This window comes from Syngnathoides biaculeatus, chromosome 10 (assembly GCF_019802595.1).
Source record: "Syngnathoides biaculeatus isolate LvHL_M chromosome 10, ASM1980259v1, whole genome shotgun sequence".
Lineage (NCBI taxonomy): Eukaryota > Metazoa > Chordata > Actinopteri > Syngnathiformes > Syngnathidae > Syngnathoides > Syngnathoides biaculeatus.
In genome coordinates, this window is record NC_084649.1 from 29452035 (window position 1) to 29479255 (window position 27221).

The 27221-nt window shown below is 41.8% G+C and overlaps 1 protein-coding gene across 4 annotated transcripts in view; it reads right to left on the minus strand.

The window, feature by feature from the left end:
• aldh1l1 (aldehyde dehydrogenase 1 family, member L1) overlaps positions 1-27221 on the minus strand; it is a 108835-nt gene that overhangs the window by 48571 nt on the left and 33043 nt on the right. For all 4 annotated transcript variants that reach the window (XR_009796759.1, XM_061831978.1, XM_061831977.1 and 1 more), the window contains 6 exons: positions 25908-26045; positions 15737-15862; positions 15553-15644; positions 15266-15413; positions 15022-15141; positions 14661-14788 (listed from right to left, as the gene is read on the minus strand). Coding sequence is in view for 3 of the 4 variants with exons in the window: in XM_061831978.1 (XP_061687962.1) it covers positions 14661-14788; positions 15022-15141; positions 15266-15413; positions 15553-15644; positions 15737-15862; positions 25908-26045 (752 nt within the window). In the remaining variant the exon portion in view is untranslated. The remainder of the gene's footprint in view (positions 1-14660; positions 14789-15021; positions 15142-15265; positions 15414-15552; positions 15645-15736; positions 15863-25907; positions 26046-27221) is intronic.

Consider the following 27221-nt stretch of genomic DNA (forward strand, 5'->3'; position numbering starts at 1 on the left):
GAAGGAGACTTAGTGGTGGAACGCCAAAATCAAGAAGTCATTTAAGGTAAGAGATTAGTGAAGAAGAAGTGGGACACGGAGAGGACTGAGGAGAGGCCTAAGGAATACACTGAGATCCGCCGTAGGGGAAAGGTAGAGGTGGCGAAGGCTAAACAAGAGGCATATGACTCCAGGTTCGATATGAAAGAAGGAGAACAGGAGCTCTACAGGTTGGCCAGATAGAGGGATAGAGATGTGAAGGATGTGTAGCATGTAAAGGTGATAAAGGATAGCGATGGAAATATGTTGACTGGTGCCAGTAGTGTCCTAAGTAGATGGAAAGAGTACTTTGAGAAGTTAATGAATGAAGGAAATGGGAGAAAAGGTAGAGTAGAAGAGGCAAGCGTGAATGACCGGGAAGTGGCATTGATTAGTCAGGGAGAAGTTAGAAAGGCACTGAACAGAATGAAAAATGGAAAGATACTTGGTCCCGATGACATACCAGTGGAGGTCGGGAAGCAATTTGGTGAGGTGGCTGTGGAGTTTTTGACCAACTTATTCAATAGAATACTAGCAGGAGAGAAGATGCCAGAAGAATGGAGGAAATGTTTACTAGTCCCCATTTTTAAGAACAAAGGCGATGTTCAGAACTGTGGAAACCACAGACGAATAAAGATGATGGTCCACACAATGAAGTTATGGGAAAGACTACTGAAGGTGAGACTCAGGACAGAGTGAGTCTCTGCGAGCAACAGTATGGTTTCATGTCTAGAAAGAGTACCATAGATGCATTATTTGCCCTGAGGATGCTCGTGGAAAAATACAGAGAAGGTCAGAAGGAGCTACAATTGTGTCTTTGTAGACCTAGAGAAAGGCTATGACAGAGTACCAAGAGAGGAACTTGCATACGCAAGTCTGGTGTGGCGGAGAAATATGTTAGAATAGTACAGGACATGTATGAGGGCAGCAGAACAGCAGTGAGATGTGCCGTTGGTGTGTCAGAAGAATTTAAGGTGGAGATGCGACTGCATCAAGGTTCCGCATTGATGCCCTTCCTGTTTGGAGTAGTATTGGATAGGCTGACAGACGAGGTTAGACTGGATTCCCCTTGGACCATGATGTTCGGAGATATTATGATCTGCAGTGAAAGCAGGGAACAGGCGGAGGAACAGTGAGAAAGATGGAGGTAGGCACTGGAAAGGAGAGGAATGAAGATTAGCCGAAGTCAAACAGAATATATGTGCATGAGTATGTGGGGCGGAGGTTAGAGACAGACTTTGATGGTTTGGACATGTTCAGAGGTGAGAAAGTGAGCATGTTGGTAGAAGGGTGCCGAGGATGGTGCTGCCAGGCAAAAGAGTGAGAGGAAGACCAAAGAATGTATGTTGTGAGGGACGACACGAGGACAGTGGGTGTTAGAGAGGAGGATACACGAGATAGGCTTAGATGGAAAAAGATGACACACTGTGGCGATCCTTAATGGGACAATCCGAAAGAAAAAAAACAAGAATAATGAAGTACACAGCAAAAAATGTTGGCAGTCAATAACTTAACTCCTTGTGTATTTAGCCAGAAACCGTCTGCTTTATAAATATGTCTATGCCCACAAAAAATACAGAAATTGTAAATGAAACACAGATAGTGTAGTACACACTTAGCTTAACCACATTGAACTGACGGAACCTCAAGAAACGTTCGTCTCCAAATACAAGTGGGAGTGGTTCCCTTCGAAAAACGTCATCTTCCAAACCTTGCACTTTTGTTAGGAGATCAATGAACTCTCGCTTCAGTACCTCTTATTGGTGCTTGAGAACATCAGGGCCCCTGTGTGTATCATGATAGATGTCGCAGTTGGGTGCTGTTCAGTGAACTGCAGGATGTTTTTGAGAGATAGACACTGTAACATGAGTAAAACATAGTACTTTGGTGTTCTTTTCACTGCAAAACCGTGTCACATTCTTGACGGCTCAATCACCAACTTATTAACGTAACTGTCCCCATTTTTTTTTTTTTAATTTGATACCTTTTAGTGTTGGTGGGGGATGAGCATTCTTTGCTAGGGTCTCATAAAAGTGGCTCAAATCTATTTGTAAGTCTGATGTCAATGTTTTGCATTGACTCATGTTCTTTTTTCTGACACTTTGCTGTAATGACCGTCGATGGGCGCTCACTTGGGGTTGAGGCAACCCGCAACGCAGTCCAGCCAAATCCCTTGGTAATCTGCTGGTGTTATTGTGTCTTCCTTTTTATATGTCCCATATCTTTGGGCTCTGGTCCCAGTAAAATCCAGGGAGAACTGTTGGAGGATCCATTATTGTTTCAGCAATCGACATCTATCCTCATTGTTGAGCTAAGTACATCTACATAGATTTCAAGACGGTAGATTTTCGATTCCAGAAGTGACATCCTCTGCAGTAGTCCACGATAGTCTTCCTAGCTATAAATATTCAATAGAATTTCTAAAGAAATCCATAGAATTCTATCGAATTTGTACAGAACAACTTGTTCTATAGAACTTTGGTTGTGATTTTCTATAGAATTCTATAGAAAGGTTTGAAGAACAGAAAGTGGCACAGTGCTTAATCTCAAATCTCTAGAATTTCTAAAGAAAATAAATTTTGGAGAACAATTTTCAAGCAATAGATTTAATACACATGCTGAAGTCACATAATAAAATGCATCAAGTACTTGTTACAATGTATAAAGACTGTCATGACTGGAGATTTCAAAATAGGGCAAGTCATGTAAGACAAGCCACTATTAAAAAGGCTACATCTTGAAAAATCGGAAACCAACTGTCAATATGTTGAAGAGGGGACTACGTTCACAAACCTTCAATCACTATCAAGCAACAACAGACCAAGCAGAAGTCATCTGTCCAAATCCAGATTTCAACCATTATTCTTTTAAAGATGCAGGTTGTGAAAACCACTCAATCAACTGGATTTTCCCCCATTACATCTTGAGTACAAACATAACCAACAAAAACAAACAGCTGAAATGTTTTTTTTCAAGTTCGAGTATTGACGTTTTCAGAGGGACCCACATTAACATTTTCAACTGTTCTCTATGGGGATAGATTTGCGTGTTTCACCTGCCACCTGGTGGCGGTGAGTTGGCCTCATGGCGCAACCATAACTGTAGGCGACAACCCGTAGTACTTTTTATTCAAAACATTTCTCTGTTTAAAACCTCAATCAAAACCTGTCGGTAAGTATATATTTTTTCCAAAGTACTTCATTTACGTTTTATTTGTACTTACAGATGCAGAAGAAAAATATGAAGGTGATATGACCGCTCAGACCGTTTTTAATGCTCGCAAAATTTTCGGATTTGTGGCTTTATATGCAATTTTATGCAATTGTAATGAAAATAAATGCAAACGGTAATAGTCAAGGTATCATCACTTAAATTTCATGAAAATTCGTAGAGAAACAAAAAAGTCACGACATTTTGAAGATCCTAATTAACCAGGAAGGTCAACTTTTTTTCTATTGTTTTGCCAATACCATAATTAGCCCATATTCCCAATCTTTAAATGGTCATAACCTTTATGTTATTTGAGCTATTGAGATAATTTAAGCAAGACTTTAAGGGGTTTTCAAAGCTCTTTCCATTGATAGTTTTTTTTAATTCGATCCATCCATTTTCTTAGCCGCTTATGCTCACAAGGGTTGCAGGAGTGGTGGAGCCTATCCCAGCTGTAAATGGGCAGAAGGCAGGGAACTGAACTAGAACATATGTAATAAAAAATTCGGAAGTTACATTAGTATATTGACCTATTTGGCAGGCAAAGCCACCTTGGCAAATCCTCTGAAGAAAAAAATATCTTCATCTTGACAGTGGTACACAATTTCAGTAAATGGAATCTTGCTACTCAAATATCAAATATATTAAATATCCTGAAACATTGGCCTCCATCATTGACAATATATATTATGTCTAATTAAGGGTGCCGGCTGTGCCGATGACATTTATAATTAATCAAAAATAACTGTTCTTTTTTCAGCTAACACAAAGTGGTTATGGTACCACCTCAACTTCCTTGGGGCAGAATAAGACGGGTATAGTGTAAAGTGACCAGTAAGTTATTTTTCCCAATTGTGCATGGTGAAATCATAATTGCATGTCTCATTTAAATTTCTCACTGCATGCATATCAACAGTCATGTCATGACTATAGCTATCGACTTGTCAGTGATGTGATATTGCAGGTGATGGTTTATTTTCTTTACAGCTCGAAAAGCCTCCAGAAAACCTGAAGTGGAGGATTCGGAAAGTGATGCCAGGCCTGTAATTGCCCTGCAAGACCATCAAAGTAAATGTATGTTTTGTTTAAAGGACTTTTTAAGAAGAAATCTGGCCCAAAAAGCACAATAAAAACATGGCTACTATGATATTCTGTTTAATTCATACTGTTTTAGGCAGTGGAACAGGTGGTTCACCGTCACCATGAAGAACCCTACGACATTCAAAACCAAGATATCTACCTTCAACCTCGAGCCATCCACCACCAAATATGAGCCTCTCCCATTCCTCCAAAGAGAGTTGGCCCATGTAAGAACCAAGTAAGCCAAATGTCTATGAATTTACTTAATTATTGTTATATTTGTGCTTTTGCATTGTGCATGTGTTGTTGTTCAGGGTTCAAAAAAAAAGTGCTGATGCTGCTTACTGAGATAAGGGACACCGTCAGGCATCAAGACCACCAAGACCAGAAGAGGACATCGAACGATGCACAGATAAAATCTCTGGCCGACTTCATTGTCCTTGAAGAGAAGGTGACGGAAGACCCTTCTGTTTCTGCAGAACTGGTATGATTAGGTATGTAAAAAGTAGTAGTGTTTAATTTTAACAACAAACAAATTCCTAATTTTTCCATCCTCTTTGATTTGCTGAAATTCCAGATGTTGAAAGTTGGAGGGGTAACCCTCAAGGAAAATGCCAAACGGATCCTAAAAACGTAATTAAATATTATATATTTTGTACAGAATGTTTTTTTTTTTTACCAGTAATATACACTTGAGAATCAGGTGAAGATTTTGTACTTATTTTAACTTTCAAATGATATTGCATTTATTAATACAATTGAAAGTTTGATAGATTCCGAACTGATATTTATATTGTTTGCCTCACATGATAATAACCAAGTCTCTTAATTTTGAATTCAGAATGTGTCTTGAGAAACCACGAGGGGACCCTGAGTGATGTGAAGTGCGGTCACGTCATGCCTGAAATATGCACCTGACAGATGAGAGCGTAGTGACAGGAAACAGGACAGGAGGAACCCAGATGGACAGTAAATATGAGAGACACAGTTAAAGTTCACATAGTGGAATAATATATTTTATTTTGTTTGTAACATAATTTATGCAAAAAGATATTTGTTCTAAATGGAAAAAAGTAATTTGTTCCAAATGTTAAACATGTATTACTGTATGCTGAATAACCTTATTGTAATTGTCTGTAATTTGACCTCTCCTCGAGCCATTACCTAATCGTGGTGGAGGGGTTTGTATGTCACGATGATCCGAGGAGCTAAATTGTCTGGGGCTTCATGCCCCTGGTAGGGTCACCCATGGCCCTCCTCTGGAGCCAGGCCTAGCCTAGAGGTGGGGCTCGAAGCCGAGCGCCTAGTGGACGCGCCTGCATCCGCGGGGCTTGGCCAGGCACAGCCCAAAAGGGTAATATGGGTCCCCCTTCCCATGGCCTTACCACCTGTGAGAGGAACCATAGGGGTCGGGTGTGAAGTGAGTTGGGTGGTGGCCAAAGGCGATCCGAACCCCGGCTACAGAAAATACCGCTAGGGACATGGAATGTCACCTCTTGAGACCTCTCGAGAAGTTCCGACTAGATATAGTCGGACTCCCCTCTACGCACCACTTGGGCTCTGGTACCACTCCTCTTGAGAGGGGTTAGACCAGGAGTGTCAAACTCCCTTTGGTCTGCGGGCCGAATACAGCTTAATTTGAGATCAAGCGAGCCGGACCAGTAAACTCATTGCAAAATTACATAGAACTAACAATAAGCCCACTTTTTTCCTTTGTATTAGTCACCAATACTAATAATTAGTGCAAAGAATGAATAAATTCTCAAAATGTTTATTAACGGAATTTTCCTTTTACATTATGAACAATATATTATGAACAAGAGAATAACATAAGAACATAAATAAAGTATGTGCAATTTTAACAACACTTTTACACAGTTAAACATATATTTAAGTGTGTTGTACATAAAACTGATCACAGAAATAGTAACAATGTTCCAAAAACATTTAGTACCAGCCTTGTGGAACTTAAAAACACTGTTTTTCAACATCTGGAAAGCAATTTGAACAAATGAATAACTTTCACAGCAATTATTCGTCTTGCTTGGAATTTGCCCTTGAAACTTGACATCGTTTATCCTGCACAAGTGCATCAATATGAGGCATCATGTCCTGAGAAGCAGCCAATTTCAGAATCTCATTCAAATGCTTATGTGTGAGCTTTGAGCGCAGGTTTGTTTTATTAATGTTCATTAGTGAGAAAACTTGCTCACAAAGGTAGGTTGCCCCAAACATGGACAATGTTTTAGCAGCTAGTGCTGTCAATGCGGGATAGCCTGGTAGGAGGTACTTGTAAAATGTGTCCAAGCTTACAGAGGCAAATCTGTCCCTCAGTTCTACATCACACTGCAAATCAATGATTTCAAGTTGCATGGCAACGGGCAAATCAGAAGCTTTGACTGTGAATGGTGAGCGAAAAACTGCAAAATCTGTTTCGAGTTAGCTAAAAACCTGAAATCTTTTCTCAAACTCCATCAACAGCCCTGAAATCTTCTCTTTGTACCGTTCCACGTCAGAATTAACGCTTGCTGCGCACATATTTTTTAAACAGGGAAAATGAGCAGGGTCACCGCTTGCCACCTGCGTCTCCCATAACCCGAGCTTTAACTTGAATGCACGTATGCTGTCATAATACCGTGTTACGATTTTTTTTGCCTCCCTGCAACATTCTGTTAAGAATATTCAAGTGCTCAGTGATGTCAACCATAAACGCAAGGTCCTGCAGCCACAGATGGCACTGTAATTCCTTAACAGGTTTACCTTTTTTCTCCATGAATTGTCCGATTTCATCACGTAAATAAAAGAAGCGCTTTAGCACAGCACCTCTGCTTAACCATCGTACGTTTGTGTGATAAGGCACACCGTGGATAATGTTACGGTCACTGAGAAAGCTGTCAAATTGACGATGATTGAGACCTCTGGCTCGGATGAAACTAACAGTTCAGACAACCACCTCCATGACGTGATCCAGTCTTAGCGATTTGCTGCATAATGCCTCCTGATGCAAAATGCAATGAAATGTCCAAAAATTACCTCCCCCATTTGCGGCTTGTACTTTATCTCTGAACTTTGTCACAACACCTGCCTTTTTACCCATCATTGACGGCGCACCATCAGTAGCCAGGCTTACGGCGCGTGACCACTCCGCTCCGACTCTGTCCAGCGCTCCAACGACAGAGCTGAAAATGTCCTCAGCTGTTGTGGTGTCGATCATCGGCACCAGCTCGAGAAACTCCTCTGTGACATTCAAAGTCTTGTCAACTCCACGAATGAATATGGCCAGTTGAGCGACGTCCGTGATATCAGTACTCTCATCAATCGCAACAGAAAATGCCACAAATGACCCCACTTTGCGTTTTAGTTGGTGGTCCAAATCTGCAGAGAGTTCCGAAATCCTGTCTGCCACGGTATTTCTTGTCAAGCTTATATTGGCGAAAGCATGTCGCTTCTCAGGACACACAATTTCAGCAGCCGTCAGCAAGCAGTTTTTGATGAACTCTCCATCACTGTACGGCTTTGATGCCATTGCTTTTGGCCCGCAATTAGGTAGCTGGCTTTCACCGCAGCATCACTGGCTTCTCGGCTCCGGGTGAAAACAGATTGCTGTTTCTTCAGACGCGCCATCATTTCATTTACCTTCTGTTTTCTCAATTCTCCATGCAAACTGTTGTATTTTTCACCATGCTGAGTTTCGTAATGCCCCCGAATATTGTATTCTTTAAGCACCGAAACTTGCTGCTGGCACACCAGGCACACGGGTTTCCCATTCACCTCCGTGAACATATAAGAACATGTCCATTTTTCTTGAAAAGTCAGACACTCTGTGTCTACTTTTCTCCTTTTTGACAAAGACATTTTGCTGATGAGGGTGCGAGGCAAACGGAAAAGTAGATAATGCAATTGTCGCCAATAGACGCTGTAGAGACGTTCAATTTTACCAGGTCAAGGTGGTCCTAGTTCCGCCGCAGTGTTGCTTTCATGTTGTCTGCACGTACTAAAACGCTGCGCCCCCTAGCGGATAATACAAGAACTACAAATTTTAAAGAAAATTCATATTTTTTTTATACAATGCAGCTTTCTTCCCCGGGCCGTACCAAACCACCAGACGGGCCGGATCCGGACACCCCTGGGTTAGACTCTATTCCACTCTGGAGTTGCCCACGGGGTTGGACGCCAACCAGGTACGTTGGGGTTTACCCCGGTGGATGAGAGGGTAGCCTCCCTATGCCTGCAGGTAGGGGGATGGGTCCTGACTGTTATTTGTGCTTATGCACCAAACAGCAGTTCAGAGTATCCACGCTTTATGGAGTCCTTAGAGGGAGTGCTGGAGAGCGCCCCCTCTGGCGACTCCTCATTCTGCTGTCAATCCCCACGTGGGCAATGACAGTGAGACCTGGAAGGGCAGGATTGGGAAGAAGCCCCCCCGATCAGAACTCGAGTGGTGTTCTGTTACTGGACTGGATTGTCCATAACGAACACAATGTTCAGGCATAAGGGTGTTCACGTGTCCACCTGGCACCAGGACACCCGAGGTCACAGCTTGATTAACTTTGTGATCGTGTCAATCGGACTTGCAACCTCATGTCTTGGACACTCGGGTGAAGACGGGCGGAGCTGTCAACTGATCACCACCTGGTGGTGAGTTGGCTCCGATGGTAGGGGATGATGGCAGCCCGACATGGCAGGCCCAAACGTATTGTGAGGGTCTGCTGGGAACGGCTGGCAGATTCCACTGTCAGAAGGAATTTCAACTCCCACGTCTGAAAGAACTTTACTCACGTCCCGGAGGAGGCATGGTACATTAAGTCCAAGTGGACGATGTTCTGCACCTCCATCGCTTCGGTGGCCGACTGGAGCTGTGGCTATAAGATGGTCGGGGCCTGTCATGGTGGCAACCCACGAACACCTTGGTGGACACCAACAGTGAGGGATGCTGTAAAGTTGAAGAAATTATTAACTATTGGGCATTTCTGGCCTGTGGGACTCCCGAGGCAAATAGGTACCGGCTGGCGAAACAGAATGTAGCGTCGGTGGTCGCTGAGGCAAAAATCCGGGCATGGCAGGAGTTCAGTGAGGCCATGGAGAACGACTTTAGGACGACTTCGAGGACATTCTGGTCCACCGTCCGGTGTCTCAGGAGTCTTTTCTCAGGTGTTCAAATACTTATTTGCAGCTGTATCACACAAATAAATCGTAAAAAAACTGGACATTGTGATTTCTGGATTTTTCTTTTTAGATTATCTCTCTCACAGTGGACATGCATCTACGATGAAAATTTCATACCCCTCCATGATTTCTTGTGGGAGAACTTGCAATATAGCAGGGTGTTCAAATACTTCTTTTCTTCACTGTAAATAGTGAAGTGCAAAAGTGTGCCAATCCTTGGCTTCAAATCTTGCAAAGCCCTGCGCCTCATCAAAGTGGTGTATATGGTCAACTGTGAAAAAGTAAAGAGCATCCAGTCAGACCACAATGCAGCACTGTGGAGGCACAAGCCAGTGCAATCTGTAGGCTGGTCCCAAAAGCAGAGGGCTGCGTCAGGAAGGGTATCCGGTGTAAAACCGTGCCAAACAAATATGAGCATTCATCTAAAGAATACCATACCGGCTCGATTGTGGCCTAGGTTAACAATGCCCACCCCCGGCACCGTTAACCTGCAGGGCGTAGGTGGAAACTCAGCAACTACGCGTCGAAGACAAAGAAGAGGAGGAAAGCAGATTCATTGGCAGAAGAAGAGGAATGCACAGAGCCCTACAACTGAGTGTAATGACTTTGAAATTTGGGACTATGAGAAGAAAAGCTCAAGAGTTGGTTGACATGATGAATAGGAGAAAGGTTGATATATTGTGCATCCAAGAGAGCAGGTGCAAAGGTCGTAAGGCTAGATGTTTAGGAACAGGGTTTAAATTATTTTACCATGGAGTAGATGGGAAGAGGCAGCACGGTGGATCAGCTGGTAAAAGCATCGGCCTCAAAGTTCTGAGGACCCGGGTTCGATCCCGGCCCCGCCTGTGTGGAGTTTGCATGTTCTCCCTGTGCCTGCATGGGTTTTCTCCAGGCACTTCGGTTTCCTCCCATATCTCAAAAACATGCAACATTAATTGGACACTCTAAATTACCCCAAGGTGTGATTGTGAGTGCGACTGTTGTCTATCTCCATGTGCCCTGCGATTGGCTGGGAACCAGTTCAGGGTGTCCCCTGCCTCCTGCCCATTGACGGCTGGGATAGGCTCCAGCAACTTCCCACAACCCTCGTGACCATAAGCAGAAAAAGAAAATGGTTGGATGGATAGATCGGTAGAGTAATGGAGTAGGCATTATTTTAAAGGAAGAGCTGGCTAAGATTGTCTTGAAGGAGAAAAGAGTATCAGATTGAGTGATAAGCCTCAAACTTGAACTTGAGGGCGTTATGTATAATGTGATAATGCTATGACCCACAGATAGGATGTGACCTAGAGTTGAAAGTGAAATTTATGAAGGAACTAGATAAAGTACTTCTGAGCATCCCAGATAGAGAGTTGTGATTGCTCTTGATTGTAATGGACAATGTTCGACGAAGAAGTGACGGATAAGTACAGCATCCAGAAAAGGAACATGGAGGGACAGATGGTGGTAGAGTTTGGAAAAAGTATGGAAATGCAGTCGTGAGCACTTTTTTACAGAAGAGAGAGAAACATAGAGTGACCGACAAGAGCGGAAGTAGAAGCTCGCCAGTGGATTGTGTTTTGTGTAGACGATGTAATCTGAAGGAGGTTACTGACTTTAAGGTAGTTGTAGGGGAGAGTGAAGGTCAACAACATAAGATGGTGGTGAGTATAATGACTCTGGTGGTGGGTAAGAAAATTAAAAGGACAAAGGTAGAGCAGAGAACCATGTGGTAAGAGATAGTGAGTGTGGAAGAGTGACAGAAGAGTCTCTGCTAGGATGAAGGGCAAAATTTATAAAACAGTGGTAAATCCGCCCATGATGTACGGATTAGAGATGGTGGCACTGAAGAGACAGGAAGAAGAGATGGAGGTGGTAGAAATGAAGATGTTGAGGTTCTCGCTAGGAGTGAGCAGGTTGGATAGGATTCGAAATGAGCTCATTGAGGGACAGCCAAAGTTGGATGTTTTGGAGACAAGGTTCGGGAGAGAAGACTTTGATGGTTTGAACATCTCCAGAGGCGAGAGAGTGAGTATATTGGTAGAAGGCTGCTGAGGATTGAGCTGCCAGAGACAAAGAGAAGGTTGATTGATGTTGTGAATGAAGACATGAGGGCAATTGGTGTTAGAGAAGATGCAGGAGATAGGCCAAGATGGAAAAAGATGACACGCTTTGGCAACCCCTGAACGTACAAGCCGAAAGGAAAAGAAGATCAAGTTCGACCACATCCTTGATGAATATTGAGATATTTTCAAAGGCAATGGCACATTCCCAGCCGAGTCCAGTTTTAGAATTGACCATAATGTGGCACCAGATGTTTTGCCCACCCCGAAGGGTACCATTTTCCCTTAAAGAGTGTCTAAAGACATGGAAAGAGACGGAATAATATGCAAGGTGACAGAGCCAACCAAGTGGGTTAATGCCCTGGTTGTGTGTGAAAAACCAAAGACACACAAACTTGGGGTGTGCCTAGATCCGAGACCATTAAACAAAGCCACACTGACCCCTACCCCTATTGGAGGATGTGACATCCAAGTTAGCAGGGGCAAAGTATTTCAGCACCCTGCATGCAAGATATTGGCCAATCAAGTTAAGCAACACTCACAACGTTTAACACAATACATGGAAGGTATTGTTTCCCTCAGGCTCTCCTTTGGTATCATGTCCGGCCAGGACGAATTTTATAGTAGGGTGGCTGAGACGTATGACGGCCTGAGTGGACTCGCGTGCATTGTGGACGACGTTGTCGTGTTTGTAAAAAAACAAAGCAGGAGCACGACACCAACCTCCGAATCATGCTCTCTCAGAGAGATAGGCATACACCTGAACCCACATCTGTGTTTCTGAGGTGAGTTACTGTGACCACAAGCTCACAGCCGACGGTCTGAAACCAGACCCACTCAAGGTGAATGCCATCAGACACATCACCACCAACTCATGAGGCAGAGCTTGAAACAGTGCTTGGTATGGTTAACTACCTGACAAGATTTGCGCCCAATCTAGGTGACATGTGTGCAACACTCTGAGAACTGCTTTGGCAAGAAACAGAGTTCAAGTGGGACACAACGCATGAAAATGCATTCCAGAAGATGAAGGCGATCATCACAGAGAAGCCAGGGCCAGTGTTGGCCTATTTTGATCCTGAAAAAGAAGTCATACTACAAGTGGGTGCATCAAAACATGGCCTAGGTGCAACCATCATGCAGGAAGGCAGGCCAATAGCATATACAGCTAAGATGCTCAACAGCACAGAACAAAATTACGCACAAATTGAGTAGGAACTGTATGCAGTCCCGCTTGGGTGTAAGAGGTTCCAAAAATATCTCTACGGGTGAAACATGACTATGGAATCCAATCACAAACCACTGGACACCATTCTCCAAAAAAACCATCGCTCTCGCTCCACCGTGCTTGCAGCTCATGATGTTTGCATTACAAAAATACAGTATTACTCTTACCCACAGATCAGGCAAAGAGATCCCGATGGCCAACACACTGTCAAGAAAATTCACAGATGAAGATGACGAGTCTCAATCAGAGGCTATAGAGACAAGTCCTCACTGTCATCAGCACAGCTTTTATCTTGAAGGTCTTTTGACATATGAACACTGTAACCAGAGGTGATTGATGCATTTGTGCTCAGGTGAGGAATAAAGAAAGAAGCCACATGTGAATCCGTTAATCTCAGAATGAGCTATAGTACTTCTTGTATATAGCAAGATCATAAAACATCTGTTTACACATTATAGCCCAAAAAGAAAACTGGGTTTTTTAGCAATGCTGGTCCAGCCGAAAGAAAAGCAATAACCATGGAACCGAAGCTTAACATCATAAAAAGAAGAAAGGAGTAACACCGATGAACATTGGCAAAGACTTGGGCTTCAGTCGGTCGACCGTAGCGATCATTACTAAGGACAAAGCTCATATTTTAGTGCACGTGAAGGATTTCGCCTCTATGAGGGATACTGTCATGAAGCAACTTTTTTTTGAGGAGAAAAAAAAAAAACTAAAACCAAGCAACGTTCTTCAATTGTTGCCGAGATGGAAAGATTACTTACGTTACGGATCGAGGATAAGAATCAACGTAGGTGTAAAATCAGCCTAATATTCATTAAGGGAAAAGACATGGAGTATTTTCCTAAACTTTGAAAGAGCGGAAAGGTAATTTACCGCTAGTAAGGGCTACCTGCACATGCTTCCTGAACAATAGCTAAGCACAACCTCCCCTCCTTCTTCACCATTATCTTCTCACAGTAATAGTAAGTACAGCATCTTTTTTTTTTAAATGTATTTTAGTTTTTTATACAAAGTATTTTAACCTAAGTTTTGACTAACGGTGAAATCTGACTTACACAGAAATTCAGGTTATGTCGCCAGCGTAGGAAGAGCTCTCTTTCGTAGATCGAGGACTCCATGGATACAATAGATATTGCATGCCTCGTCACTTTAAACAGCATACACTCCTTTAAGTCTTGACATCTTTTGTACAAATGTCATTGCAATGGACTATCGCTCTAATGGCGACTGTCACTCCTCTGAATGGTAGAAGACACTCCAACTTGGCACAACTGTGAGTTCTTAAAAAAAAAAAAAAGTTCCTTGTCAATGACTGTTGACTGTCTGTTGTTCTTCGTACTCAACATGTATGTCATACTAGGGTGTCACCAACTGCTGGAGACAAATTCCTTGTCTGTTGTTATATACTGTGTCAATAAAGCTGATTCTGTTGCAGCACAATGTATTGACATCATTGGTCATTTGGTTTACTTTCCATACATACACAGTGAATGTGCTGACAATTTCAACCTTCCTAGCTTAGCGTTGCAGCGGGCACAGAGCTCAAAATGAGGTGTCATATCTACAACATCTGTAGAAAGGAGTAATGCAGACGGTGGGCAGCAGTGATGCCCCAAAGAGCAAGTTGACAACTGCAAGAATGATAAAAAAAAAAATTCCAGTAATGGCATCAACTTATCAACATTGACTAGTCTATCTTTATACTCGAAAACAAAAAAAATCCAAGGTCCTTCAAAACCTAATGCACCCCCATGGCCCCTTAGTCTTTAATGAAGCTAAGAAGCATTTTTTGGTTATGTGGAGAAAAAAAACAGTACCACACCAAACACAAGTACAAGGAGAAAATGCATGCTCTACATTAAGATGATGTCACACAAATTTGAAACGCAATCACTAAAAATTGCACTAACTTGTAAAGGAGTCTGCCTCTATCTCTTGGGTTCATTTTGCCCCACTCTCCCTCTTCAAACGCATCCTTAGCAGCAGTAACAGCTTTGTCCACATCACTATTCTGCGCCAGGGACACATCACAGATGGCCTGCAGAACAGACATACACACATTATACATGTGGTACCCCAAACAAACATGTGAATCTTGTATATAGATTGATAACAATCAATGTTAGTTTTGGTATTTTTCAAGGTTATCGAAAGAAATTCAAACTCAAACTCGCCCAAATTAGTGTACTACAGGACAATATTTTTACATGGAAAAAAAATATAAAAACTTGAGGTCCAATTAACATTTATAACAAAAGTGTTTTCATTTACTGTCCCATCTGTTGGGTTTATGGTCTTGTAAACGTTTGCTCCCTCAGCATCAACAAACTCCCCATTGATGAAAAGTTGATATGGCATTTTAACAGTCATGTTGTTGATGTTTTTCTCCACCTGAGAAAGAGAAATAAATGGAAGAAAAACACTTTGCTAGCATTGTATACTAGAGTCAGAAAAACACATGTGGTTTTCCTCTGCCTGTTGCAAAAACATGTATAAAATGTTAAATTAATGTTACATATTCAATGGTCAGTTCTTCTTCATTTCCCTCCCCTCGAAGCTTCCTGACACACATCTGGACAAAATCCTGGAAGGTTGTGTTCATGTAGACGTCCTCGTTTTGTAATTGGCAAGTACTTGCACACAGTTTCACCTCCTCTACGAGCCTTAAAACGACAACAAACTGAACAATGTGATAAACTACCACATGTGAAGCAAGTAGAATATCTATATTACTATTCAACCATATAAATTACGGAAACAATGCAATAATTGTATTTTAGTTTTTTTTTTTTTTGTTTTTACCTGACTACATCCATGGAGGCAGCTCCAGATTTGAAGAAATCAGTAGAGTCTTCAATCTGACTGACATTAGTCAGAATACTCTGCCACACTGACTGCAAGAAGAGAAAACAGTTTTATTTTCTTAAACATTATAATATAAATAATGACAATGTATTAATTTATTAATCAATATCACAGACGCTACCTTGATTTGTTCAGCAAAGTTTTTCTCTTCCTCAGTTAGCTCCACAGCAGCACTACTTCCTGTGCAAAAGTACTGTGAGGCAGGTATCATCTTCCCATCTTCAAATTGCACATTCTGTACCAACAGCTAAATGTGGAAGGAGTTGAAAAAGACAATTTAAATGTTTACCCATAAATATTTTATATAGTTCAACCACAAATACAAAGGATTCTACACACAAGAGACATCATACAGGAGCAATAATTGAGAAGTGGTGTGTACAGAGTATCCCACAGCCGTATCCTCGGGTAAAGTGAAGTTGTTGCAATCTCTTGATTTACCAGTTTGCCATGTTTGAAAAGAAAAAGGAATTCCTGTGGACTTCAGCTTATTCACAGTTAAAATAAAACACGAGTAAGCAGTGTTACGTTGTAATAAGTGTTGCACAGCAACCATATTACAGGTAGTGTGACACAAACAGGTGCATCACAAAGATACTTCCCGACTGCTAATGACATTGATAAAATGACAAGTAAATGATTCAGAATCTAACATACCATTATGCCATTAACATTGCAGTTGTCGTAAGGGGAACTTTTAGACAAACGTCAAGCTGCCATGCAACATGTTTGAAGAGAAAATGGACCTCTCAGGTCCATGAAAAATAGTCTGCTGGCAGTTAATTTATCTTCACCAATTATATAGATGTTCAGTTGTCAATTGGCGTATATTGGTAGGGAAACAATACAGCCGTTGGGTAGTTGATGGGCATATATGAGACAGGTGTAGCTCATACCATCAGCGCAGGTCAGCTGCCACCAGTTGTCAGAGACTCAGAACACATGAGTGAATTAAAACTTAATGTTTCATCTTCCCAGGGCACTAGACTTATTAAAGCTTCTGGAGTACAGACTTAATAATGCGCTTCGCTGTAAGTCTTCGTAAGAATGCAAGGTTGCACAATTCTGAGAAAGAATGGTTACCTTTCAGGGTTACTCCATTCACTCCAGTGTGTAAATGGACAGAAGGTGCACTAATTATAAAGTGAGCCCTACAATGGGTGCAATCAGAAAAGTGCAGAGCTGTTAAGTATGCAGGAGAACATGCTTGTGATTGACCTATTTGTGTTTTTTTTCCTTTACCAGATCCCATTTTTAGCTCTTCATTAAAAACAACATACGGGTATTTTTGTGCTCATTGGCTGTTTATACTACAGGTCAATGAAATTCTCTTTTTGACCAGAGGTAACATGGACATTTTTTTCCCATGTGAGCCTGAACAGTACTTTAAACATTTTTTAGATTAATTTAAATTGGACATGCATCCGATGTGACTGCAGTCAGGTCGTTCATGTCGCTTCTCATTCGACCTTTTCTAGTGTTCTCTGCAGCATTTGCACAATCAATATGGTCCCAGACTATCGCACAAATACTCAACTTTAAACTGCACACACTCCTTGACGTTTTGACACCCTGTGCACAATGGTCATTGTACTGGACTATTGCTCTAATAGACATTAACTGGTCTAAATGCAAGAAGACTCCGCATCCTTTGACTGTGAGTTAAAATAAATAAGTAAATGTCTTCTGCCAATTGACTGTCTGCTGTTGTACTCAACATGTTTGTCGTACGAGGACAGCTACAACTCCTGGAGACAAATTCCTTGTGTTGTTTACATATTCTTCCAATAAAACTGATTCTGATTTCTTTCATGAACGATTCATTCAAAAGAGTGATTTTTTTTAGTATACAAACTGAAATGAATCTGTTTGTGATTATCCTCTCCTCCAAACTTCTCCAGCTCAGTGTCTCAGCTGCCATCTCTCGGTGGATCTACAACTTCCTGACAGGCAGGACACAACAGGTGAGGCTTTGGGACACCACCTCATCTACACGCACTCTCGGTACAGGGGTACCCCAAGGTTGTGTCCTCTCTCCTCTGCTCTTCTCATGCTACACTAACGACTGCACCTCGTGGTATCCGACTGTGAAACTCCTGAAGCTCGCAGTTGACATCACAGTCATCGGCCTCATCAAAGACGGCAACGAGTCTGCGTATCAACAGGAAGTGACAAGACTAGAGCTTTGGTGTGGTCAACATAACCGACCGTTAAACACTCTTAAGACTCAAGAGATGATTGTGGACTTCAGGAGGCATCCTTCACCACAGCCGCCCCTGATGCTCTCCAACTGTCGTGCGTCAACCGTCGAGACCTTCAAGTTCTTGGCAATTACACTCTCAGAGGACCTGAAGTGGGAGGCGAACATCAATTCCATCCTCAAAAAAAGCCCAGTAAAGGATGTACTTCTTGCAGCTTCTGAGGAAGTACAGTCTGTCACAAGAGCTGGTGAGACAGTTCTACACAGCGGTCATCCTATCAGTACTGAGTACCTCTATCACAGTCTGGTCTGGGGCTGCCACAAAAAAGGACAAAGACTGCAAGGGACAATGAAAACCGCTGAATGGATTGTTGGCACCATGCTACCCACTATTGAAGACTTGCACGGAACGCGAACTTGGTCCAGAGCATGCAGGATCCTTTTGGATCCTCCAAATCCTGACCACCAGCTCTTCCAGCTCCTTCCACCAGGAAACCGCTACAGATCAATGAAAGTCAAAGGTAGCAGGCATTCGAGCATTTTTTTCGGTCTGGCAATTAAGTCATAAAATTTTTGATCAGCGAACCTACTATTTTTTTTTGTTTTGTGCCATGTTAGGACACTCACTCAATTCTTGCTGGTCCAATCACACACGCACGCACACTCATATGTGTGTGTGTGTGTATATATATATATATATATATATATATATATATATATATATATATGTTGTTGTTGTTTCTTTCGGCTTCTCCCTTTCGGGGTCGCCACAGCGTATCATCTCAGATGAACGCACATATATGTTTGGCACAATTTTTACGCTGGATGCCCTTCCTGCCGCAACCCTTCTCAGGGAGTGGAGGCCCCAGTGGGATACGAACCCACAACCCGTGTCCAACTTCCGGAGAAAAAATCCTTGTGCGTTTTTACACACTGGGCCAATAAAGCTGATTCTTATTACGATGAAATGGTTGAACTGAACTGTTGAAGCATTCTGTCTCTTCTGAATATTCGCCAAATGCGACCCTTATGAGGATAACGGGGTTGGAAAATGGATGGATGGACCAATGAGCAGCCAGCATGCAGGGTAGGCGAAGGGAGCGGTAATGGGACTTCAATAATTTGCCATGTAATTTGCGATACCCTAGCGTTGTTACTCAGTTTGGCCAATTATCAATGAGGAGCCACCATCTGGCAGCGCCGTGCAGGTATGGGAGGGACTAAAGGGTATGTAAAGTCTTCAATGCACCTTTTGCTTATATTATACAGTTTTTTTATGCTGAATCCGAATCTGAACTCCATTATGAAGGAAACATTTTTATTTTTCGATTATCGGCAAAAAATGATCACACATTGCTGGTTTTGCAGGTAATACACGACCACACAACGGAAAAACCCGAGAAGGGACGTGACATCAGAAGTTGATATAAATATCAAGGCGGCCATTTGACTCCATTATAAAAATGACACTAAATTTTTCGATACTTCGAGCGAGAATATGTTTCTGAAGGGTCCCAGGAGATGGTGAGGAATACGAACTTTATAAAGGCATTAAAGGTTGTCAATTTCAGCCAGTTAGACAGGACACAGTAATATGGAGTAGCTGATGGTGTAGTGGTAAACACGCCTTTGGTCCGGGCAGTGTGGGATTGATTCCCGGTGAGTGATGGTGTAGATATCTGCCCAGCGACTGACTGGCGACCAGTTCAGGGTGTAGTCCACTTTTTGTCCAAAGCTACCTGGGATAGCCTCTAGCTTTCCTACAACCCTTGTGAGGATAAGCGGTTTGGATAAAGAAATGCCATGACATTCAAATGCAGACGAAATAGCTGGCAGTCAAGGTGCCGAGCAAGCACTCAGACCCAGGGAGGACAACATGGCTCGTGTTGGAAACACTCACTGGTAAGCATTTGTGAAGTTGTTTAGTTTATTTACCCATAAACTGATAAGTAGTATGTATACTTCAATATCCTGAATGGATATACAAATTTTTCAGTCTTGTTTTAAAATTATGCAAACGACGTGTATTTAGCCGAAGTTGGTATATTTTCACAAATAACTATTTTAATGAACAAAATCCATTTAAAACGTTGTCACGTTAATTTTAGAGCAATAGCTGGACATAACTTGCTTCACCAGAAACATAATTTCACATGGTTAAACTGATGCCATAACCAGACAGTACCCAGACCCATTCATCTCCATTTTAGTCACTTTAGTCAAATTTCCCAAGATGTCATGAGCAAAACCGCTAAACTTTATAATGAAAGCTGTAAACCGGTATCTTGTGGTTTTGTTTGGGCACCAAATGCTTAAAATAGAAATGTAAATGGGGTAGATGGTTCTGTGTACTGGACTGATATGGGTCTTTGAGTTGTATAACTTTGTGAATGTGAATAGATTAACTTTTTTTTATTGTAGCCACAGTTGTGCATGTACAAGCTGCATACCCATGGAAACAACAGAAGAAACCATAAAATTGCAGATTATCCAGACCATCAGCGGCAACACACCCAGGTTTTATTTTCAATAGTCGTAACTCATGAGTACTTGAGCTTGCCGATCTCCAATTCAGGAAACAGTATCGGCAGGGATTGGATTTTCCACAACATCAGTGAGAGCTATTTTAAAAATTATTAATATTAATATTTCTCCAAATCAGCCCAGCTTTTTGCCATTTACATTCAGATTTTTCAAAATAAAGAATTCACATTTCTATTTTTCCTGCTAAAAGCAGCATTTGTCCAATCAATGGTTGTTCAAACAAAGTCCATTCTGGACAATTGTCACATGAGTATATTTTATATATTTTTAGATTAATGCGACATACATTTATAGACAGCTTGTGAGATGGTGTTAGGGAAAAGTGTGCCACTTCCATCCTTCTGTGTGTCTAAGATTTGTGGCAGATGGCCAAGAGTACACAGGATTTAAATGGTCTACATTCTGTATTTTTTTCGTTTTGTCTTTGTGTAAATGTTGACATATATGTTTGTTTATGAAGTAAACATACACCACAGAACTAAAATCATGGTCCACACCACCACAGATGCATTATATGCCTTGAGTATGGTTGTGGAAAAATACAGAGAAGGTCAGAGGGAGCTGAATTGTGTCTTTGTGGATCTAGAGAAACCCTATGAGAGTACCGAGAGAGGAACTGTGGTACTGCATGCGTGAGTCTGGTGTGGTGGAGAAATATGTTAGAATAGTACAGGACATGTACAAGGGCAGCAGAACAGCGGTGAGATGTGCCGTGGGTGTGACTGAAGAATTTCAGGTGGAGGTGGGACTGCATCAGGGATCAGCTCTGAGCCCCTTCCTGTTTGCTGTGGTAATGGATAGGCTGACAGATGAGGTGAGACTGGAATCCACTCGGACCATGATTTTTGCAGATGATATCATGGTATGCAGTGAAAGCAGGGAAAAGGTGGAGGTATGCACTGGAAAGGAGAGCAATGAATATTAGCAGAAGTAAGTAATATATGTGCGTGAATGACAGGGGTGGAGGGGGAAGAGTGAGGCTCCAAGGAGAAGAGATAGTGAGGGTGGATGACTTCAAATTCTTGGGGTCAACAATCCAGAGCAAGGGTGAGTGTGGTAAGGAATTCAAGAAACAGGTCCAAGCAGGTTGGAACACCTGGCGGAAGGTATCTGGTGTGTTATCTGACAGAAGAGTCTCTGCTAGGATGAAGGGCAATGTTTAAAAACGATGGGGAGGCCAGCCATGATGTATGGATTAGAGACCGTGGCACTTAAGAGACAACAGTGGCAGTAATGAAGATGTTGATATTCTCTCTATGAGTGAGCAGGTTTAGCTCATTAGAGGGACAGCCAAAGTTGGATGTTTTGGAGAAAAGGTTCGAGAGAGCAGACTTCAATGGTTTGGACGTGTCCAGAGGTGAGAGAGTGAGTGAGAAGGGTGCTGAAGCTGCCAGGCAAAAGAGTGAGAGGAAGACCAAAGAGAAGGTTTGTGGATGTGGTGAGGGAAGACATGAGGGCACTTGGTGTTAGAGAGGAAGATGCAGGAGATCGGCTTAGATGGAAAAAGATGACATGCTGTGGCGAACCCTAATGGGACAAGCCGAAAGGAAAAGAAGAAGACTTTTGGTTCATTTAGGGAGACTTTCGGTTTATTTTGCAGCATTTCCTGTTCATGTCGAGGCCACTTGTAAATTATAAGGGACTACCTGTTAATTTTGGGCTAATTCCCAGTCACTTACTGTTCATTTTGGGGGAATTCCTGTCCATTTTGAGGGTTCTTATGGGTCACTTCCTATTAACGCTCGGGTACTTACAAGTTGGGCATTTCTTGGCCACATCCTGTTCAATATAGGGACACTTCAAGTTCATTAAGGGGCATTCCTGGGTCACTTCCCGTTTGTTACAGGCATTTTATTTTCATTTTGGGGCACTTTACGGTCACTTCCATTTCATTTCACGTTCATGCATGTTCAATAACAACAAATCGTGTGTCAAGTAAGTTGCCATGCCACGAATAGCAATGGAGCGAATTGATAGCAATTGGTTTGTATGACTTGGGTTCATGTGTTGAGCTGAGCCCTAGAACCAAGTCTCAAATTGAACACCAGATGTCGCCAAACAAAATTATACTTGAATGGGGTCACCAGCACGGCAAAGATCTCTCTGATAAATGTAGCCTTCCCACTTAGCATCTCACCTCATTGCATACATATACCAAAGTCATTAACTTTATATACCTGATTATTTTTCACATCTTTGTATTACATACATATATCAAGGTCAGCAACCTTAAGAACCCAATTATTGTCATATCTTTGTATTCACATCTTGTTTTTGACATAAAGACATCAACAGGATGCAGCTGCTCACACCCTGCGGGTTCCAACGGTTTTTCAACGGCGAAGCACACCGGCCTGCAAGTGACAAACTAGATGTTTGCTGCACAACTGGGTTGCTGAACAGGAAGCCTGTCACCCTTGAGTTACCACACAGGATGTTTGCAAGCGACTGATTGAAACTGTTTTTCCATTAAACCTTTAGCAGAGAATATGATGCTTTGAAACTGCTTTGTGAAAAGAATACAAACTATATATGAGTGTCCTCTCTCAGAAAAGGCAAACACGATGTGCAACCAACAGAAACAAGCCTGAGAATGCATGAGAGAATTGTATTCACAAGAATGTTGATACATTTATGCTATTGCTTAAAAACTAGGGTGAATCTGAACGCAAGTTTGTGGTTACATTTTAAAGATGCACTTATTGATTAAAGGGAAAATGACAGTTGAGTTTGCGGGCGCCTGGCCCAAAATTGAGTGGAGCTAAGAGGGGCGTGATAAGTTAACCCAGGGATGGTGAAAGGGGCCCAATAGGATAACAAAGTAAGCCCTTCCCACTGGGTGTTGATTCAGCCAATATTTTCCAGAATGTTCCACTAAAAAGCTATAAAAACCTTGGATACGGAAGTCCGGGGCTTTTTGTTTGTTTCTTGCTGACAAAGAGACAAGGTCCTTCTATAGGTGTAATAGTCATGTGGCAAGCTGGCAGGGAGAAGTCTTCGAGCAACTTGGGATGCTTATTTTTGACTACTCAATTTAAGATTGGGCGCAAGTAAAACAACTACTATAATAAGGTAATGGCAGGATAATACTAGCGATATTACGTTGTTACCTATGGAGGACAAGTTGTCTTGACAATTTATCCGTAATCCCGAAAATCCTTATTACTAAATTAGGCTTCGAGCTATGAAGGACTTGATCACCCCGAACAGGCTCACTCAAAAATGTCTATTTTCCCGAATTTCTGATGCTTTTGAATGCTTTTAATCTTACTTCATTTTTATTACTTTTTACTGTTTTTATCATTTATCTCATCCTACTTACCACCAGTATTATCATTTTAATAATTTTTCCTTTTATTGATTTATGTTCAATTAACATCGAATTTTGCCTTAACATCGCAACCGCGTCTGGCGAGAATGACTGTCGAGTAATAAATGTTATCTGAACAATTTTTATCATTTTGTTAAATACTTAAAACTTCCATTTTCATCTATCTTTTTCATTCTTATATTGAGTTGTTTCATTATTACCATTCAACCTCATTAAAGATCGAGCGTCAACGACATTAACATCATTTAGTTATAAAATTCTATTTTAATCAGTCACTCATTGATAATCTCCGGTTTAAGATAAAACAAATCTGTACGATCCTAACAAGGATTGTTATTACTAGATCAATGACAAGTGCAATCGATTCATAAGAGATGAAGCTGCTGTAAAAACGGAGCGATCACTTTGTCACCCTGTTACTATGTAAGGTTACTCGACAAGGGCTGATAAGTGAGGGCAGACCGGATTGGCTCTGCAAAACTGAAGGCAGTTAGTACACTTAGGCGAATTCATATCGACACTGACTTAAGAAGCTCCCGTCCTCCTGCATGCACGGCGTTAGAGTTGGCTGGGGTAAAGGGGTAGTTTAACCCTTTAACTGGAGAGTCGGTCGGGACATTTCTCCCGATTAGTCCTGTGGCTAAGCGGAATCTGTCACGTGGTTTTCAGCCAGACTTAGGCAACTACGCCAGGCTAAAGAGATTGCATATCATAGTGGGGACAGGGCCCTCTAAAATCGCACAAGAAATCAACCGACTAAAGAAATTAACATTGCAAAGAGAGACTATGCAGGTAAACTGCAAAAACATCTCGGCGCTATTGACTCCAAACCAGTTTGGCATGGTCTACAATCTCTCACTAACTACAATCGACGTTCAAACCCGATAGAAAACAAGAGCAGGCAGGCCGACGACCTAAATACAGTGAAGAAAATAAGTATTTGAACACCCTGCTATTTTACAAGTTCTCCTACTTACAAATCATGGAGGGGTCTGAAATATTCATCATAGGTGCATGTCCACTGTGTGAGAGATAATCTAAAAAAAAAAAAATCCAGAAATCACTATGTATGATTTTTTTAATGATTTAGTGGAGTGATACAGCTGCAAATAAATATTTGAACACCCGAGAAAAACATTGTTAATATTTGGTACAGTAGCTTTTGTTTGCAATTACTGAGGTCAACCATTTCCTCGTTGTTCACCAGGTTTGCACATAATGCAGGAGGGATTTTGGCCCACTCCTCCACACAGATCTTCTCTAGATCAGACAGGTTTCTGGGCTGTCACTGAGAAACACAGCGTTTCAGCTCCCTCCAAAGATTTTCTATTGGCTTTAGGTCTGGAGACTGCCATGCCAGAAGATTGATATGCTTCTTACGCAGCCAATTCTTGGTATTCCTGGCTGTGTGCTTCGGCTTGTTATCATGTTGAAAGACTCAGGCATGACCCATGCTCTGACTGAGGGAAAGAGGTTGTTCCCCAAAATCTCACAATACATGGCCGCGGTTCATCCTCTCCTTAATTCAGTGGAGTTGTCCTGTCCCATGTGTAGAAAAAAACCCCATCATTCGTATTCCTCCAAACACGGTTTGTGGAATTATGACCAAAAAGTTCAATTTTGGTCTCATCCGACCACAAATCTTTCGCCCATGAATTGTCTGTATCATCCAAATGGTCATTGGCAAACTTAAGACGGGCCTTGACATGTGCTGGTTTAACCAGGGGAACCTTCCGTGCCATGCATGATTTCAAACCAAGACATCTTAGTGTATTACTAACAGTCACCTTGGAAACGGTGGTCCCAGCTCTTTTCAGGTCATTAACGAAGTCCTGTCGTGTAGTTCTGGGCTGATTCCTCACCTTTTTAAGGATCATTGAGACCCCACGAGGTGATATCTTGTGTGGGGCTCCACTCCGATTGAGATTGATTGCACTCACAATCACACCTAGGGGTAATTTAGAGTCTCCAAATAATGTATGTTTTTGGGATGTTGGAGGAAACTGGAGTGCCTGGAGAAAACTCACGTGATCATTTCTAAATATGGGATGGTAATTGCGCTTTGACATGAGGGCCTTTGAAACTGAGCAACTGGAGTGTGAAATGGCCTTAAGACAGCAGGAAATTGTTTTAAATTGTGGAACAAAATGCACATGTCCTTTAAAAAACATTTAGTAAGCAGCATATTCTCTAGAGTGAAATGAGAGGATAACTTACTGCCTTACTGTCATTGCCAAAGAGCATCAGGCCTTCTTTCGTGACAATGCCAGGTCGACTTGCACCAAGAATTTCCAGGAGCTTCCCATTTGCATTGGTGGCATTATTCACCAATGTGGAGCTATAGAAAGTCACCTTCTATACAAAGAGACACAACACAACAGCTATTCAGGAAATTGCAGGGCTTTCCATTGTTTGGAGTGTAGCACCATTGGAGATACTAGAGAACATCATCAGGCACATCTTGAGATAAGGTAGTGGAAATCTACAGACATTGTAAGAATAATTGTCAATATAATTATCGTACATTTGCTACAATGAAAAAACTGCTTCTGCTCCAAATAATGTGGCAGCCACTTAACAGGAGATAGCGCAAGAAGAAGAACATCTAATCAGCAGAACTGTTAGAACCAGGAGCACTTGTTGTCTGTTAAATAAGTGATTGCAAACTTGACCACACATGTATTCAGCAATCTTCCACACACATAAACAAACAGGTACATTGTGTTCCAACTATGTTTTGCTTCCCTGTCTCCTTTTTGGAACACTGATGGAAAAAAGGGGTGTTTGAAACCAAATAAATAGAGGTGTTGAGGTGAGGATAATCAGAAAGTGCAGTAGTGAATTGTACGAGACAGTTCCTCTCCTCGCTAGCTGTCAAACCTGAACTGATGTCTGCTTCTTTTTGTGTCATGTTTAATAAATGCCTAACTGGCAAACCTGACAGACAACCAATGTTCCCTCTAAGCTGTGCAACTGAACATTTGCACACTTGTCACACACTCTCAGCGCAGAGGAAAACAGATCCAGTGCAGTGAACTTCAGGCTGACATGTTCTGTTTTGTTTTTTTTTTGTTTTTTTTTTTTTAAACACGGCAGCACAGGGCCTTTCACAAAGAGCTGCTGCTCAGCCACACCGGGCCACACACGGTACTTCCTTGTTTACACTGCCCCCCCTCCATTTTAAAGGGGTACACTCATAATTACAAACACCAGGGTAGGTGAATAATAAAAGAAAAAGTGGTGATACTGGACGAGATTTTCTCTTTTTTTAGTAAAAGGTCTGGTCTGAAGCTGAAGTACAAAGTACAGGATGAGATGGTGTGTAATGTGAAATTTCCACCTTGGCACAGCCTGATCAAGGATGAAAGCACAGACAATACAGTGCACAAAAAGCTAATTCTGTATTTTAAATATACGAGGCAACATAACATCAACACTAAAACTGTTTGGGAGCATCATTCCGCTTTCAACATGCATAAGATATTGTGAAAGCAATAATTCAGTTTTACACCAAGAAAAACAAACGGGGAT